Raw genomic sequence first — 19647 nt, forward strand, 5'->3', positions numbered from 1 at the left:
TCTTAGATAAATAAATTTAGTTTTATCAGATATCGTGTTAGCTCAACTCATCTAATTCTCTTTATATCAACAGTTCAAGATTATATTTTGGTATTTCTTGCCAGTCAGTCAGAAATCTGTTCATAAACAACGAGATGCTATCCGTGAGAAGACCAAACAGAAAAAGATGGAAAATTAGGAAAAGGTGATGATCATTATAATAAATAAAAGGTATTGTCTAATATCAAAATAGGAAGAGAAAGTAAGTTAGGCACGTTTTGTGTTTCATCCAATCATTTTTCGAAATAATTTTGATTTGCCGGATAAAAAAAAAACACCTGATGGTTGAGTTGGAAGAACAGAAGAATCAAGTTTTATATGACATACATTGTATTTTTTTCAGATAAACGTCCTTTTGTGAATTGATATCTATAAACATTGATTGTGGTAAGCGCACTGAAGACAGAAGTGCGAGATTGTGGAACCTTTCGGGCTCAAAGAGATGTTTCAGCATCTTTTCAATGGAAGAATATTACTACTCATTTCTAAAGGCGGCAAGAAAAACTGGAACTTTCAGCCTGATACGACAAAACGTACATTGAACAACTAAATCCTAAGTGATGCGCTAAGAGCAACAAGTTGTGTTTCAGCGAAGTCCTAAAAATAAATAAAGTAAACATTCTCTTTCACGGCTAATGGACATGAATGTAAACACTCGAAAGCAAGTATACAATATTTGAGACAGAAGTTGTTGCTGTTGTTTCTTTCTTAAAGCAAAGCACCGTTGCGAAATAACTGCATGAAACCAACGGGCAAAACTAAGGCACACCACGCATAATGTGAATTATACGTAACAGCTGATCGTCATAGGCAACTATGGATGGTCTGCACGTCACATCGTAATGGACTAAAGTACATCATGGAGTAGAGAAGATTCGAGAATGTCAGTTTGCTGTGTAATTTTACCGATTAACAGACATCTTCTGAGTGGCTATCCATAGTCCTATATCAGTGACATGACATTGACAAAAAAGGAAAACAGATTAAGTATGTAGTAATTAAAAATCAAGGTCATCGCCAAAGGATGCCATAAGGTTACAAAACAACTATAAAGTCTTTATAAAAACTGTAAGGATTCTAAAACATTTTTTTTAAGTCACTCATAACGACTGCGCACATGTCATAGTATGTAAATTTAAGGAATAGAAAATCACAATTTGAATGACAGTAACAACGATTTGATCATTTTGGTACCACCAAGCATGCTTTTGTGTATCCAGGTTGTAAATAATACATTTTCCTTCTGCTTTGAATCTGACTCAAAACGCTCCTCGAGAGCATTTACATTCATCATATACATTCTCGTATATTCACAGTTATACTCACCTATAGAAATCAAGCATAATATGTGATCTGACTGATTCCATTTTTTTTTTTTTGCACAAAGAGCAACAAATCGTTAAAAAATCTACGTACCCCTATTTTCAGCCTACAACGTCTAAATACAATCTTGTCTTTGAGCATTGTCAAAGAACAGCATGAGGATAATGCATAACAATACTTCCCAATAAATATGAAGACAGCGAAAGTGGAGTAAACGTCAGACAAGTGCTTGATCAGCTTCAACAGCAAGAATAATTCTAACGAAAGCAAACCGCTCTCCAACGTGGAATTGCCTCACACTTTGCGTATGCATTATCAAAACAGATCATTTTGCAGTGTTCACTGTTTTTGAAACTAAGGGCAGATATCCACAACAAAAGCTCAAACGCTAAAAACAGGCATTTTATAGCCTGATACAGATTTTGCTTCTACACATAGTACTAACTTTTTTTTTTCTTGCGAACATCATTATAACTACTATGTTTCATAATTGTTACACATGAGGTGTTGTAAGAAAGTCGAGGTACAATCGATTACAAAACAATTATATCTATTGAAACTTTTGCAATAGATAGATCAATTGCAACTTGCAATTAATCGCAAAGTTGCAATTGATTTGCAATCAATTATATTGCAGGATTTACTATTGATTTGGGGGATTTGCAATCGATTTGCAATTGCAACTTTCTTGCAACACCCCCATAGAGTGTACGTACCCCACGCATCGTCGATAATCAACCCCTTCCACTCGTATATAACATACGACCTTCATGCATACACAATACAGTTAACATGGTTAAATGACATCGATCAGGTCACTGACAAGTTACTCACCAATAAAACACTATACTAAGTGCATATGATAACATGGACTAACATCATGCAGAATACATCCGAAAAGCACATAAAGGCAACATTTAAATGTTTGAATGCTGAGAATGTTTTGCCAGACCAAGTCACACTAATATATCGATAAGAGTTCCTACATAACCATTCGATTTGCTGGACGTTTTATGCAACACATAAAAATCGGCCAGGTCATGTGACTGCGCTAAAATTTACGTCATAATGCTGATTTCAGTCGATGTCAATCGACTGCAATAATGCTGAATTGTTGTGACAGTGACAGTGACATTAATATCACAATATATCTAGAATTTTTATAAACAAGTATCTGATCAACATGATATTTCTTTCAAACATTTATAAAGATGATATTCCGAGTCATCACGTTATTTATATTGTCATTGCTTTCATTTTCATCAACCACTAAGCTAATAATAACATGATAAGCACGGCAGCCTTGCCACCGTCCCTGCTGGACATGGACATGTAAGTTTTGCGATTGCAATTCCAGGTAAAATGCCAGTAATCGAAACCTTTAAAAGTCCCTAGTCGCGTTATGTCACAGTAGGCGTTTTCACATCAGCCCAATAAAAATCCAAGCTCGAGATACCGGGCTGATATGAAAACGCCTAATGAAGAAGCTACACGGGTTTTGTTTTATTTTTGTTCTGCTTGTTTTTCATTAAAACTTGATGCGTAGGCCTACAAGTGATATGTCTATTTTCTTGTCTTTCATGAACGTTTATGAATTAACGTGCTGGTGCTGATAATTTTCTTAGATAAGGAGTTCCATTTTTGGTATGATGCAAGTACTAGTAACCAATGTAAGAAAAAAAGAACAATGAGACTTTCAGAACTATTGTTTCACTTAACTTAGCAACAGTGATCTAAGCCAAATTTCTAAAGGTATAGCACTTCATCCTGTGCAATTTACTTTGGTTCTGAGAATCTGATCTTGTACTTCTTTTTCATTTTGCACGCAGATAACACGGTTTGAGCCTGGTAACAGAATGTTCTCGAATAAATGTATGCTGCCGTATTTAAGTAACAGAATTCCAACTGGGCCAGTCAACATTTATCTATCTATGTGATGTGTGACGTCACTGTAGTGGGTTGAAGATTGGGGCTCACTGAGAAGACATCAGAAGAGTTGAGAGGAAAGGAGAGCTGAATCAACCGACGACTACAAGGGAGGATAATTCTGCACCTCATGGTTGCACGTTGCCGGACTTGATGGCTTTTACTTCGCGCGAGAGCTGGCAAAGGGTACATGGTCCGCACAGCCACGTCATACAGCAATCGTCCATGAGTGTGCCCTGTTATTAGGAAAACAACAGTAACAAGAACAATACAGACGAGGCGTATAGAAGAAGTATTTCAGCATTCTAAATTATAAAGTGGACATATCAACGAGTCCCAAGAGTGCATGACTGTGGTGATAATCACATTGTCTAACATTAAGCAATAGAACAAAACAAGAAAATGAATGGCAAACTACAGTATCCTGTAATAATCTAGACACTCTTTTTCTCGAGAATCGAAACCTAATGGATACTCCTATATCTTTGGATAAAATTTCATAGAATTTACTCAAAGGGAAACGAACCCAGGATTCAAGAGCGCGCTGTTGCATAGGCCCACACTATATGATTCGCATCTGCCACATTCCGAACGTCCAAATTAAACCGATTCGTACGGTATGTCGAAAATGGTCGGAGTAATGTCAAACTCAGTTTGTCTCTTGATTTGGCTGTTATTCCTGGCTGGTTCCACCTACTACATGTGGATCCTTTTAAGACAATGTTTGCCTGCTAGCTAGCCGCGGAAACTTGCGTGTATCAAGTATTGTACTTATAGTGGTCGACGGATTGCTGTGTAAGTGTAAAACTAGACCTCGACCTACATACAGTGCACTCCCGTTATAACGAACATGGTTATAGCGAAATTCCGGTTATAACAAAGTAAACATTCAGGCCGCAACACGTTTTTTTTTTCTGTGTTTCTTATTGTTTATTTGTTCGGTTATTACAGAAGTTCGATCTAACGGAAGAAAATTGCTGGTCTCGAGGACTTCGTTATAACGGGAGTCCATTGTATACGATCGGTCAAGTCCATTAAACAAGTAGGGCCTGACTAGTTGGTGTACTATACTTACGCTACGTATGCCGCGAGTAGTGAACGTTACCTGTACAAAAGAGAACGTTCCCAATACTCGGCCGGCGATTAACTTTGACTTGCAGTTAAGTAGGCATAAAACCGTCGAGTTTCGTAATGAAATGGCAACGATTATCACTCTCTTGAATCCCAGCTCCTTGTCTCTTTGAGTGAAAATTAACTTAATAATAAACAGAGTTACTAAAAGTATTAGGTTATCAAAGTATTGAATAGTTGGTTATGAAAGCCTAACATGCTACGCAGATGGGGGATATATGTAAATAAAAGCAACATAAAAACAAATTATAATAAAACATAATAATCTTTTCCCCTAGGGATCTCCAATTTCTTTACAGACAGATTAGGAAGTTCACTCCATTTTTTTTCAGAACTTACACGAGTTAAGACAGTGACTGTATGTATACATGTTTGATAATAATGATAATGATTAAAAAAAAAAACTTGTTTATAACTCGACTCGAAAGACTTGTTTGTAACTCGTAGAACACTTGTGAGGAGATGACGTCCTTTGCATGTTAAATTTTGACCAACATCAGTTTTCTTTTTGATATAAAAATGTTGAATCTAAAGTTAGGGCCTACGTGTTTTTTACGTGTTTTCAACATTCTTTTTTTCCATATCAAGTGGTACTTTACTCTACTGCTCTATAACTATAGTGTTGCATCGAACACAGATTGCAGTTCCTCTTTAAAGGGATCGCATAATTTTGGTTGAGACCTATCTTCAGGTTTCTAACACTAGCGTGGGTGAGATAATGAGAAGACTTTAATGAAATATTATGAAAGGACATGTAATTACAAGAGGAATTGAACGTTTATTGGATGAAAATTGGTTTTGAGATGGCTGAGATATCTAAAGCAGAGCAATCCTAACAAAAGGTGGGACCCTCCTTTTATTAGGCTCGCTTTGCTTTACTTTGTTTTTGGATGTCACAGCAATTCCAAAACCGATTTTCATCAAATAAACTGTCAATTCCTCTTAGAATGGTATGGCCAGCACTATTTCATAAGTGGTTTCTTGGTATCTTGCAAAACGTTAAAAGCCCAAATCTCATCTCCACCAATACTATATCATCCCTTTAATCCAAAATTCAAGGTGGAATGAAAACCGTTGGACTTGTCGGAGCTGTACTGACCTGAATGTTATGACGACCACGGACCTGCGCCCTCATTGCCACCAGAGCGCCAGGTACACAGATGGGCACGCAACAGTTCTCGCCCATGTCCTGAGCGACGCAACACTGGTAGCACGTTCCGCAGAAGAGCCCAAGCAAACCTTCAAAGAGGGAGAAACAAAAAAATTGTCTTTTTTGGACACTGCATGGCATCAAGAATACGATTCTGCAACCAATCAATTGACTAATACATTTATTTACTATTTTTGGCTAATCATCATCATTATGCAGTCATTATGCAGATTAATAATCTTTTTTTTTAATATTCCTTACTTCAATATCATGAATTGAGATATGACTTTCATCCATTCACGCATTTACTAACTTATCCGGAGCTTCCTTGCCTGTACATTTTACAGGCTCTTCACGTGTTTCACATTATCTAGAGAGAACTTTATTCACCTGCCGTGAGCGCATTGTCCCATGTTTTGCTCGCTAACGATCGTCTATTGCTTTCCTAGCCGAAACCAAGTCATTATCTTATTGGATTAAAATAATAAAGAAGAAGACTTACATCCGGGGACGTCGTTGAAACATTCAAAGATACCAGAGCTCCAGTCACGTGGTACTCCACGAGGGTGAAGTGGATTGCTTATAGTGGTCATCTGTTAAAGATTAGGAGAAATGCAACCAATGTCATCGGGAACAGGAAAGAGAGCATTCTGTTATTTTTCTAGACCTCGCTTGAGGTCAATGGCGAGAACTTTCATTCAATTATCTTTTTGATTTATCCAAACACACTACAATACGCGGCTAGGAAGTGATCTTCATGACTAACTTACACTCACATGACACACTCAAACAGACGTATTATTATTATTATTATTATTATTATTATTATTATTATTATTATTATTATTATTATTATTTATTATTATCATTATATATGTATGTATATATATATATATATATATAATGGTATTATTATCCGCGTGTTGGAATAAGAGCATGAAGACGATGAAGACAAACAAGTTGACATAATGCATTAGAATCCAACTTCATTTATTTGTAAACCAAATTTTCGACCCTTGCACGGATCTTCCTCAGGGTAACAGTGATATTTGTATTTGAAGCTCAGCACAGATAAATAATAATAATAACAAAGAAACGCGCCTGGTTGTCAGCTTAGAGTTTGAGCTAGGTTAGCAACCAACACGCACGGTTGTTAGCTTAAAATCCTTAAACTCAATTATGACGTAACAATGCATCATAAAATGCATAAGAAGTAAGACATAGACATTTTCAAATCAAACTGATCGTTTACCAGCCGCGCAAAATACATACCAACACGCACGGTTGTTAGCTCATAATTTGCGCTATCTTCATGAGTGCAAAATTCTTAAACTCAATTATGACGTAACAATGTATCATAAAATGCATAAGTAAGACATAGACATTTTCAAATCAAACTGATCGTTTACCAGCCGCGCAAAATACATACCAACACGCACGGTTGTTAGCTCAAAATTTGCGCTATCTTCATGAGTGCAAAATCCTTAAACTCAATTATGACGTAACAATGCATCATAAAATGCATAAGAAGTAAGACATAGACATTTTCAAATCAAACTGATCGTTTACCAGCCGCGCAAAATACATACCAACACGCACGGTTGTTAGCTCATAATTTGCGCTATCTTCATGAGTGCAAAATCCTTAAACTCAATTATGACGTAACAATGTATCATAAAATGCATAAGTAAGACATAGACATTTTCAAATCAAACTGATCGTTTACCAGCCGCGCAAAATACATACCAACACGCACGGTTGTTAGCTCAAAATTTGCGCTATCTTCATGAGTGCAAAATCCTTAAACTCAATTATGACGTAACAATGTATCATAAAATGCATAAGAAGTAAGACATAGACATTTTCAAATCAAACTGATCGTTTACCAGCCGCGCAAAATACATACCAACACGCACGGTTGTTAGCTCAAAATTTGCGCTTTCTTCATGAGTGCAAAATCCTTAAATTCAATTATGACGTAACAATGTATCATAAAATGCATAAGTAGTATAGTAAGACATAGACATTTTCAAATCAAACTGATCGTTTACCAGCCGCGCAAAACATATAGCAACCCGAAGAGAGCATAACGATTAAAATATGCAGATAAAACATCTAAAGGCATGTTTGAGTAATAGCCGGTAAACTTTATCGAATTGGGCCTAAATTGAGGCGCAGAGACAAAGAGATATACTACTTAAAGAAACTATATTTGCCTAGCCATGACAGGTCTCTGTTCAGCCCAGTCTGAAAACTCTTGCTACGAATTATAGCGCGCAGTTCAGCCAATTTTCTCTCATCCGCGGATTTATACCCGCCCCTGAGCTTCAAATACAAATATCACTGTTACCCTGAGGAAGATCCGTGCAAGGGTCGAAAATTTGGTTTACAAATAAATGAAGTTGGATTCTAATGCATTATGTCAACTTGTTTGTCTTCATCGTCTATATATATATATATATATATATATATATATATATATATATATATATAATGATAATAATAATAATAATAATAATAATAATAATACGTCTGTTTGAGTGTGTCATTATTATTATTATTATCATTTTTATTATTATCATTATATATGTATGTATGTATATATATATATATATATATATATATATATATATATATATAATGTAATTAAGCAAAGACATTTGTTTCATCTCCAATCTCTGAGTGAGACATTAAATGGAAATAAAGACAAGGTCCGTTTTAGACAAAATAAACACATTTCCTGCAACTTCAATTTGCGGTTGCGAGGTATATACAGTTTGCTTATCAGGCACCCAAAGACGAATAGTATTGCCAGGGAATAGTGGAATATTGGAAACACTTTGTTGTTGGATATTTCACAGCGAGTCCTTTCTCCTATCACGCTGTATCATTTGGGCATAAAATTTCATCGCATCACTAATTTTCACTGTGCATTAATTATATCGACCACAAAATCCATTCTCACCACTTGATGCGTCGTTCTCAGCTTGATCCAGACGGATCATGACCTTGCAATACACTTGTAACATGGATTGTATTGACTAAAGTGTCATCTGAAATTGTATAGGTGTGTGCGTGGGGAGGGGAGGGGTGTCCCGTTGTACTGGGTTTCGATTAGCGTGTTTGTATGTGCACAGGTGTCCTGCGAGTGTCTGTACATATAAAACAGCGCTTTCGCTTCTTCGGGTCACCGAAATGCTCACAAACGGAACAAAACGAGAGCATATTCATATTCAGTGTACACCATGGTCTGTAAATAGACTGAACCAAAATATCATGCAGCATATAATTTTACATACTTTATGTATAAACCTAAGCATACAAATAGACAATCGAACCCCTGATTCGTGCACTTTTCACACAATGACTGTGCATAGTGTAAATTATATAACGCCTGAAGAGATCCTTGTCATTTGATTGGTTGTTTGACATTGATCATTTGGCCCATTTCACTATGACGTCATCATCCGTGCAGTTGTGGCTCCATTTACCGTGCAATTTTGGATCCATATGATTTGCTCCATTGCACGCTTGGCACACTACGCTTGTAAAACGCATGCGTTTGCAGTGTGTGTATGCGACAGCGCGCTAGCGTAAAGAGCTCAGTGAGCACTCTCGCTATCACAGATTCTCTCTTGTTTCTAAATTAATAACACATCAAATGATCTAAACCTATTTTAGGCGTTATATAAAACAAATAATAAACGTTTTTCATTCGTGCAATGGACATAATATTCCATTCGGTGAAAGATGAAATGTTTGATCCATTCAACTCGGCTGCGCCTCATGAAATATTCTGTCCATTGCACTCATAAACACTCATTATTTGTATACTATTATCATAGTTTGGACACTGAGATCCCATGCTTTCTCTTTGTCTCCCTGTCTATACGTGTTGTGAATTGTGACAGTCAAGTCAAGCTGACTCACCTGCACCACAGTTGTAGTTGTTGGTTGTTGCACGATCACAGGAGCAGACATGGTTCCTTTTTATGGTGCTGCCAAAAAAAAAAAAGAAAGAAAGAAAGAAAGAAAACGAAGAATTAGATCATTCCCGGCGTCGAAATTACCAGTAATAATATCTATTCTCGCAAATACACTGTTTATACAAGATCAAAATGAAAGAGAATACTGCGTAATTACATCATGAAAAGATTTGTGGGACATCGAAGTGCTTGCGAAAGACTATGCATGATAATGTAATGTACAAGTACAACAGAATATAGCAATGAAACATGCGGGTACATGTAGTATGTAGCAAAGTATATTGGACATCACATAATAATAATTACAGTTGCATTGATGTATAGCTTTAGCTTTGTTAGACATCTAATCTGACATTATCATACATTGATATGATACCACATGTAGAATGCTTTGTATTCATTTATTACTATTTTCATGGTGCATATTCGGTCATTACTACGGCAAAGGCCCCTGAATGTGTTATCTTTTATAGCAGACTCATGTATTATCATTACTATTATTGTAAAGTAGTTGGAGTGGTACATAATATTACAGACTCTGTAATTTTCCCTTTTCCCCCTACCCTTCCCTCTCTCTCTCTCTCTCTCTCTCTCTCTATCCCTTATTCTATCCAGAGTAGCTAAGTATAGGGTCTCCATACCGTCAAGCCTCGGCTTATTTTGGAGATCCTTCTGTTAAGTTCCCTTATAAGCTGTTTGTACTTGTTTTATTTTGTACTAACAATTATGTGTTGACATACTGTTTGTCATAAATGGCTTGTACACAATCATATCTGATGTAACGGAATTAAGCAGAAATAAATCAAATCAAATCAAATCGAAGGAAAATTTCAAGTGAAATGTTATTGGAAAACTGCTGACAGAGTGACCGGAATGACTGTACTGTTAATATGAGACCCATTCCTGGAATGATTCCATGAAGTGTGACAATAATAATGCCTATGTCATAATGCACATGCAACCGAACGAGGGCAATATTTAACGGGAGTGATAAACGAGGCTTGCGGTTGTATTGTGTGGTTTACTGGAAATTGGTTTACACTCATTGACGCGTTAGATGCATTTCTTTTTTCTTTTTTTTTGACGAAAATTGATTTTTTAGATAAAATTTCTTGAAAAGACAAGAGCAGCTTTAAACTGTAATGTTTCAGTTGTATTGCACTCATACTCTTTAACAAAGATATGTCCTTCTTACTAAACCAAGAAAAGTAGGGGGATGAAGTAAGTATCTAGGCAACAAGACATCATTTCCTTTAATGTAAATACCCATTATCCGCTTAAGGCTGTACTATGTTTTCCGAGTTTGGGAAGACATATCACCCACCGCCCAGAGCGGTAAATGCCGAATGGACTATGTGGCTTTGAAACCTCGGGCCTACAAAATATTGTACGATCATAGCAACACCTATATACACAGAATAAACGCAGTCAGGCATTATCCTTTGATGTATGGCATTAGCATTTCTCTATGAGTTAATATTTCTTTGATGTATGGCATTAAAAGGGCTCTATGAATTAACATTTATGTTCAGCTCTCTCACGCATATCATGTTTATCGCGCACGTGCTGTAGATCAGCCGTTTGAACTTTCATATCGCATCGCATGGATCACTTATGGTTGATTCTATCTCTTCGCAGATACTGCACTACAAAACATCTAAACATCATAACTTACTGGACCCACGTTTATGTGAGGAGTATGTCCCAACAAGAATCACTTTCCATCTGACTACTTTGTTTTAGTTTGTGTCTTTGTCTTTTGTTGCGTAATAACACCATGAAATATCTCAGTAGCTTGTTCACTGACTGGCTCTTTTGTAAAGACTAGTACAATGTATCTTACTGTAGCGTCCTAAGGTTTATGCTGTGCATATCATCTTTGTGTTTTGTACAAGTGTGGAACAGACTAAAATGAACCTCTGTGAAATCGCAATGAAAGAAAATGTAACGAAATTTCATCATCTGGAACGTGCTCACAGTGGAATTTCCTCCTTTTCAGAACTGTTAATAAAAAATAATGATATAAGTAATATTGATATTGAAGAAATGTCACTTGCCCTTTGACAAAATATCAATGCTGCATACACCTACTCTTTCTTCTCTTTCCCTATGTCTCTTCACGTCTTCGCACCCCCTGGGATTTGGATACCATATACATAAAACACTCTTTGAGCTCGGGGCAAAATATGAAGAAACTCACGACGCCGTCAACCGCCTATTTTATCGCAAAAACACTCACGCACAACACTCGCACACACACCCAAATGTAAGAATTACAGTATGTGTGAATATACATGTTGTGTTATATGAGTGGATGTATGCGTGTGTATGTGTGTGTGTGTGTGTGTGTGTGCGTGTGTGTGTGTGTGTGTGTGTGTGTGTGTGTGTGTGTATGTGTGTGTGTGTGTGAGTGCGTGAGTGTGAGTCTGTGTGTAGATATGTGTGAGTTTACATGGTGTTATATGAGTGAGTGTACGGAGCGTGTTTGAAAACATCTCTCCGTTGGGCCCCTCCCATCTATGGAAGAGCACAAGACTTCATGAGATGGGCAGGCTCGAAAGGTTATTATCATATTATTATTGTTAATGACGAAGAGATCAAAATACTCGGTGCTATAAGGGTAGGTCAGCATGACCATTACGTCACATTCGAGCCCCACAGATCGGGTGAACACGGAATATACCGGACCATGGTGAAAGACAGTGGTGTTAAGTATATTCTCCTCCTTTATATCATATTTTTAAATTGTTACTTCCTGGTTATTTTGTGTTTTATAGTTTGTTTGTTTGTTTGTTCATTCGTTCGTTTGTTTGTTTGTGGGTGAGTGTGTTTTTTGTTTCATGCACAGAAAGCCCCAACTACAAGGAAACACATCATATACACCCAGTCGCGGATTTCGGCATTCTTGAACACACATAGATGTGTCTACATTCACACAGACACGTACACACACACAAACACACACACACAGGTTTGTGGGGTGTTTTTCGTAATCTTTATTTGATTTCAAGAATGTATAACATTTGATTTGTTTGAATGCTGTTACACAACATTTATCTTAAAAGTATACAACAAAATACAATCAAGAGCAATCACAAAACACACACACACACACACACACACACACACACACATACACAACTCAAACGTATGCCATACGTATAGTGCACGTAAACCATGTTTCTTTCACTTTTCACTTGCGCCTTATCTTTACTCCGTATCTCTGCGTGTATTCTCGTCGCAAATGGAATTAATGCATTTTCGTCCCTAGCTGGACGCTCGTTGGGCCCCTGCAGCCAATTATTGCCGCACCCAATACATCTTACACAATATCTCACGGCATAATTACTTGACCCTATCACTGAGTGCAACGCAAACGAGGGAAGGGGGCGGAACAGACCTGCCGCTTAAAGACCATCCATTCATTATCTTGCCTAGATTGCTGGCGACCTCGATCCCCTTCAAAAAGATCATGGCGCTGCGATTCATCAGACTTTCAGGATTACAGTGATGGATGTTCGTGTTTGTTTCAACTGGTACATGAATACAGTTGAATGACATCACTAATACTAAACGGCTTTCTATAGAGAGAAGAAGATTCTTCATCGCTTCAGAGTGATCAAAATTTATTCATGCCTCATTATGACCCAAATAATCGGCAAGGGATGCAAGTCGAGTCTGCGTGTGAGACTAGTGTCAGTCTCGTGCTCGCTTTAGCGATGCAAAGATCACCCTTGCTTCTCTTCTTACTTCATGCGGGATGACTAGAGATTCATTAAAGGGAAAACTCCACTTCGTCTTACAATTTAAATCGGAATTATTGACAAATTAATAGTATTGACCAACTATCCAATCTTCTCTAATTTTCAATCAGAAGAAGCAACGAGATTGCTCCAAATGTTACATTAAAATCAGGGGTACTTGAAGGATAGATAAATAATTTTCCTATCAAAGGTCACCATCTGACCTTTGCTAAAATATTACTCGAATTTTTTTTTTTCGAATACCGTGATTCAATATATGTCATACATCTTTATTCATCTAGTTAGATAATCTTGATAATGATTAAATGGGGAAGGGTTTTTATTTTATCTGGTTTCCACCCTGATTGTGTCCGAAATCATCTTTCTGAAATGATTTAAATATTTGAAGTGTTTTTGTTTTCCTTCCGATGTTCAGGAAGCTTTCGATTTTTTGTGTAAAGCGTTTCATGTAGAAGAAATTCCATTTAAAACATCACTATATATCCGCTTAAACAATGTTCACTTTAACCCTCATCAAATCAACAAAATAAGACCTTACATAGTTCTTATCTCTGTTATAAACGCTGCTCCAGAACATTTCCAGAGTTTCACATACAACAGTTCAAATTAAGGTGCCACCGCGGGCTTTGCTATTTTGCCCATGTTCTTTCTTTCTTTGGTTCTTTATTTTCGAGAGGGGAGAATTTTTACTGAACAGAATTTGTTACTAGTTTAATAATGAACCTTTATTTCCATTATTTGTGACTAAAAGTGTAACCTGCCATCTTGATAGTTTGAATGGTAACCGCCGACTATAATCGAAAGCTAAGTGAGTATGAAATAGCCATGCTGTGATTTGTTGCCTACTACAGGTATGATATTATATGACAGTCTTTTTTAACGCAAGCAGTGCATTCCGTGGTATTATTATAGACCAGCACATCAAGAAAGAGACAATCGTTTTTGACAAGCCGTGTGTCTGCATGAGCGCAGCATGTGAGCTATATAAGGATCTTCTTTTTAAGAGAGGACAACATGAACATGACCACGTTATGATGAAAATACTGCTAATTATGATAACAACATAGATATTACTCCCCTTCCCCCCCCCCCCAAAAAAAAAAGAAAAGAAAAATGGATCACCTTTCGTGTCATGATTACCTTTTATGATTACCTTTCATGTCACATTTGGCTTAACACAACTTCTTGAACAGAACAGAATCGAATTGAATTGAATTGAACAGAGTAATTGAAGAGGACGAATATAGATCGTAACGCGGTATCACTCTCTCTTTCACTCTCTCTCTTTTCTGCCATTGTGTTCCTTTGTCTATAATGCACGGATAGATTTCGACGAATACACCCCTAGGGATGTATAAGTTATGTCAACTTTCTTTTTTGTTGTTTGATTTCTCCCTTTCACCTTTAGTTTTGCAAAATGTGAGCTCGTAGCTGGTAATGGCAGCTTTACAGATCTAGAAAGTTATGTCGGCGTGGGCGGGAACCCGACTGTACGGTAGTCTTGATAGTTGAAAGTCTTGACCCAGATGAAAGATTATCATGACATATTGTGTTCAGTTTCAGATGGTTCAGAAGACGTTTTGCCTCTTTCGTGTTAACATACTTCTCTGCAAATAAATCTACTTTCACATTCATTCAACAACGCCAGTGTTAGTTTAATGTCAAGTCTAATTATTTGCTCGTCTGTTTGTTTGACTTATATTTTCAACATAATTTCATACATAAATCAAATTTCTTTTCAGTAATATCACAGAAAACATCAATATACTGATTACAATGTACATGATTGGAAGAAAGAAAATAAATGAGTATACTAATTTCATTAACAAAATTTATATTGTATTAGCAAATTTGCAAATAATTACCTAAGAAATTATGCAGAAGGACTGCCACTAAAAGCTGATGCCTGAACGCGTGGCAGCCCAGGAAACCTACCAACATTTATAATTCATACTTTGTTTATCGGGATGGGGGAAAGACCTGAATATATAATACATTGGTTTTATATTCTAGTGCATAGATACAAATAAAGAGTTTGTTCGCAAAAACCGATAAGTCTATATTTGCCAAATGGAGATATTTGCGATTAAAGGTCAAGAAAAATAAGGAGAATTATAAGCAAATTTTTGCTTCTTTTGACCATAACTTCAAAAATGTACCTTTATTATGTAGTGACCAATATATCATTTTAAAGGTTTTATTTTGTACTTTATGACAAAGACTGTAACTCAAAATCTTCAAAAATGGACTTATCGATTTTTGCGAACATATAATTACTCTTCAAATAAAGATATGATAAATTATGATTATGCTAAGATGGTGATGGTGAACGTAGAACTAAATATTTTTACATAGATATATATTATGTATAGAAACATTTATTAAACATATACTAAGTAATAAACACAAATGCACGGACCTAAAAAAAAAAAAATGTCTGCTCTGTTACTTTTTGATCGTAAATTCGAGAACGGTAGGCGGAAACGCAAATGAGTGCTGGTCATTTCTGCCAATACATATATATTATATTGATAATCAGACCGTGAAATAGGTTTATCACGATAATAGAAAGACAAAGGTCACACATACAGACACACACTTTTGTTCCAGATTGGTATTTTCGGCATATTGATATTTCAATACACACGCATGCTCATAAATATGAATATATGGGCGTGGGTGTGTTTATGTGTAGCAGTAGAATTTCTTTAGACAAACATTTGGATACGTGTCTACAAATCCAACTATCACCCAGTGGTTGCCACTCCTAACATTGTTTTGTATTTCCCCTTCAGTTTGTGATACCATTTCAGTAGGCGTTATAGCGCTTACATTAAAATTGATTTGACACGGGACATTTGGTGTATTTTAAGCAGCGAATGAATCCCCGGTAGGCATAATTTTGTCATTGCAAATACTAACCGCATTTATGAGTGTTTCTAATGGTGGCCCCAACAGAGCTGGATTTCTCGGAAGTTATTATGATAATATCTAATCGAAATATGAACTAATGAGTTGATAATATGAACTAATGAGTTAATAATATCTCGGAAGTTATATTATGATAACATCTAATCGAAATATGAACTAATGAGTTTATTGGTATCGTACCTTACCCACATCAACGAAGGGCAAACCTGTTTTCACAATAACAGGAACTTGACGTACACATCCACCATCTGTGTTCCACATTTCACTCGCAAAAAGTTGCACAATCTGAAAATCCAGTGGGTTTTTTTTTTTTGAATAACTTCGTATAAACTGAAAATAAAATAAAGCAAAACAAAAACTTTGTTCTTCATTCAAAGATTATTATTTAGTATAAGAAAGTGCAATCCACGCCCTTGTTCCCTTAACAGCCATGCACAAACAAAACACATACGCCAAAAAGAAAAAAAAAATGAAAAGCACACACACACACACACACACAGTCAACCAATACACAACCACATATTAATAAGGTCACTGTGGGTATGTCACGAACATCGCATGTATTGATTGTCCCCTGTCCTTGAACGCCTTAAACCATCGTTTGTTGGATCGCTGGGATGTGTGTAACAGTCATATTTTGTTATCTTTGGCGATGGGACAAATTATATTATATTTCTATACATACACAGCACACACACATACGCACATGTGTATTCTCTCTGTGTTTCAGGTTCGCTCATGAAGCAGACGATATCTTTCCATCGAGGACAGTACAAAACACACGTAACACAAGACACACACAAAAAGAGAGAGAGAGAGAGAGACAGGCACACACATACGCTTTCTTCGTTTCTGGCAAATGCATGTAGCAGACGATGCAACAGTAGGATGAAATCTCGTGCAGCTCGGGTCAACTGAATTGTCACTGACATTGGAGCGCGGCCAGATACATTCCCCATAGCAGTTTCCCTTGAAGTGTACGTGAAAAACAATCCAGCACCCAATTCCATGGGCTGATCCCATCACCGACACATAACCGAAGTCCATTTTGAATGACATTATGTATGCTGCGTGAATTTTGGATTGAATGGATGTTCCTCTGAATATGGGTTTATTCCAAATTTACCTCTCTCCCACGGGCCCACGCCCTTTCCTGCCATTTCTTCTTCGTGAAAACGAGGGAGTCCCTCGCTGCATATGGAATGGCGGCGGGCGTCTATGTTATATACCAAAGTTGAGAGAGAGAGAGATATTTCTGGGGCAATACTGTCACACTCGGTCACTATCACTGCTATATCAAGCAACCTGGGAATAGGTCTACACCTTACTTTGATAGAGACCAGCAAATGCAGACACAAGACTGCCTGCATATTTCTTTGCTTGCACTTATCCTGCTTTATCTACATGAATGGCACGTGATAGTACAAGTTAGACGGTAACGGAATTATTTTCTCCTTCTCTGACCTACTGCAGGAATTCTACAAGAGATGTCAGCGAAAAAAATAATGGTGGGATCATATACCACGATCGAATTACTTGATTTGGAAGAACGTCAACTTGCTTGTCAAGTACCGGTATTCCCCCCCCCCCCCCACACACACACACACAAGAAAACAGCAGCAGCAACAACAACAACAACAACAACAACAACAACAACAACAACAAATGTTTCATTCACATGAACCCCATTCATATTTGTTTGGACAAAACATTGGCTTTCTATATAGCGAACGCTTTCTAACGCTTTCATCATGTTCATACGGACATAAATTTTTATCCAGATATGAATTAAGAATGACCAAAGAATGTTGAATTGCTAATTGACATTATCACTGGTATAAAACTACGGTATCATTAATCACAGTACTAGTACGTACCTCAATCCAGTGAAGCTTGTCAGAGAAGTACCAGGTAAACCTGCCTTGGACTGGAATGCCGCAGTAATAATAAGAGATACGCGATGTGCCCAGGGAGGTGGAAGAGAGCTGATGTGTATGTCACGTATGGCAGAGAGCGACGCTCGCCTCAAGTCCAGCCCGCACTTTATTTCTTGTCCTTTCTCTCATTTTGCTCTTACTGCACAGTACACCAATGGCGAGCCTGCATACGTGCTCCTGGGCGAGGCCGCGCCCTAAAATTAGTCTCCTTTTCAGACTGACAAAAAAAAAAATGACTGTGTTCATTGCCAAACATTACGCTGTCGTAAATTATTGTCATTACGTACACAATCGCGAACAATGGCAATGGGCTGACTTTATCAAACTAGCTAATTTTAGGACGGGTGAGAATACTATTGCTTCCTATATATCCTATTTCGGAAAAAAAAAAACAACCAAGCAAACATATTATTTACATTCGACATTATTCTCGGTTTCCGTAGTGTACGTGCAGTGAATGCAACAATCAATCAGTTAAGGTGACATTGTCATTTGTCGATCAGTCAAACAAGACATCATGAAAGGATAACATTAATATTTACATACACAGAACTGTACTTATAAGCGTTTATAAATAGGTCTTGCCCTCAATAATTTCGGAGACATCACTTTGAACATCATTTTTGCCATAATCTGAGAGCATTACAGTCTACTTTGCGTCATTCATTGATCATGACAGGAAGATCATAATTATAGATGTGATGGATTTTCATTATTATCATCGTCATCATTACAAATGACGTCAGCATAAACAATATCACCAAGACCATAATCACGATCGCAACAGTGTTACTATTTTCGTCACCATTCTTACCAGTGCTATTGGCATCATTATGGTCACTATCATGGCATAAAGGCATAATTTACCATTTGCAAATGAAACAAAACCCAGCATTAGTGCTTTAAAATAGTCCTAACATGTAAGTTAGGGATAGAAACGATAAATGTAAATAATTGAACAAGTATAATTGATGATAAATATTGTTAAATATACAAAATGTGAACATTCATAATAAACATGTTTCCAGACTAAACCGTCTACATCACAGTTATGGTTTTAGTGAGAAAAACAGTGACATCTCCTTGTATTTTAGGCTTTATTGCAAAAATTCTATATGGTATGATGTTTTGTGATACAACTGACCTACACAAATGCATCAAAAGTGCTATCTTGAAAATTTTGAAATCACTGCTCCCAAAAGTAAACAGGACCTTTAACCCTTTCAGTGCTTTCAGTGCCAACTGACACAGTTGTACACACGCCCAAAAATTCCCCGGGACTGAAAGGCTTAAATCAACCGTCATGAAGGCAGAGAACAAAATTAAATCATTGTTATAGTCATTGTTGTCGTCACTGCGTCATAATCCTCGTAAGCACTGTCTCTTTTTATCACGTGCTATTAATTGACACATTATTATCAAAGGAGCAATCTTCATCATCCTATCATATTTGGATCATT

At 36.9% G+C, this 19647-nt stretch overlaps 1 protein-coding gene across 1 annotated transcript; it reads right to left on the reverse strand.

The window, feature by feature from the left end:
• Positions 1–727: 727 nt before the first annotated feature.
• Positions 728–18201, reverse strand: LOC140245635 (cornifelin-like). Its single transcript, XM_072325197.1, has 5 exons — positions 18128–18201; positions 9500–9567; positions 6072–6162; positions 5519–5658; positions 728–3524 (listed from the first exon to the last, which is right to left on the reverse strand). Exons 2-5 carry the CDS (start codon positions 9548–9550, stop codon positions 3417–3419), a joined length of 390 nt encoding a protein of 129 aa, XP_072181298.1. The 5' UTR covers positions 9551–9567; positions 18128–18201; the 3' UTR covers positions 728–3416.
• Positions 18202–19647: the final 1446 nt, after the last annotated feature.

The sequence above is a fragment of the Diadema setosum genome, chromosome 22 (genome assembly GCF_964275005.1).
Source record: "Diadema setosum chromosome 22, eeDiaSeto1, whole genome shotgun sequence".
NCBI lineage: Eukaryota > Metazoa > Echinodermata > Echinoidea > Diadematoida > Diadematidae > Diadema > Diadema setosum.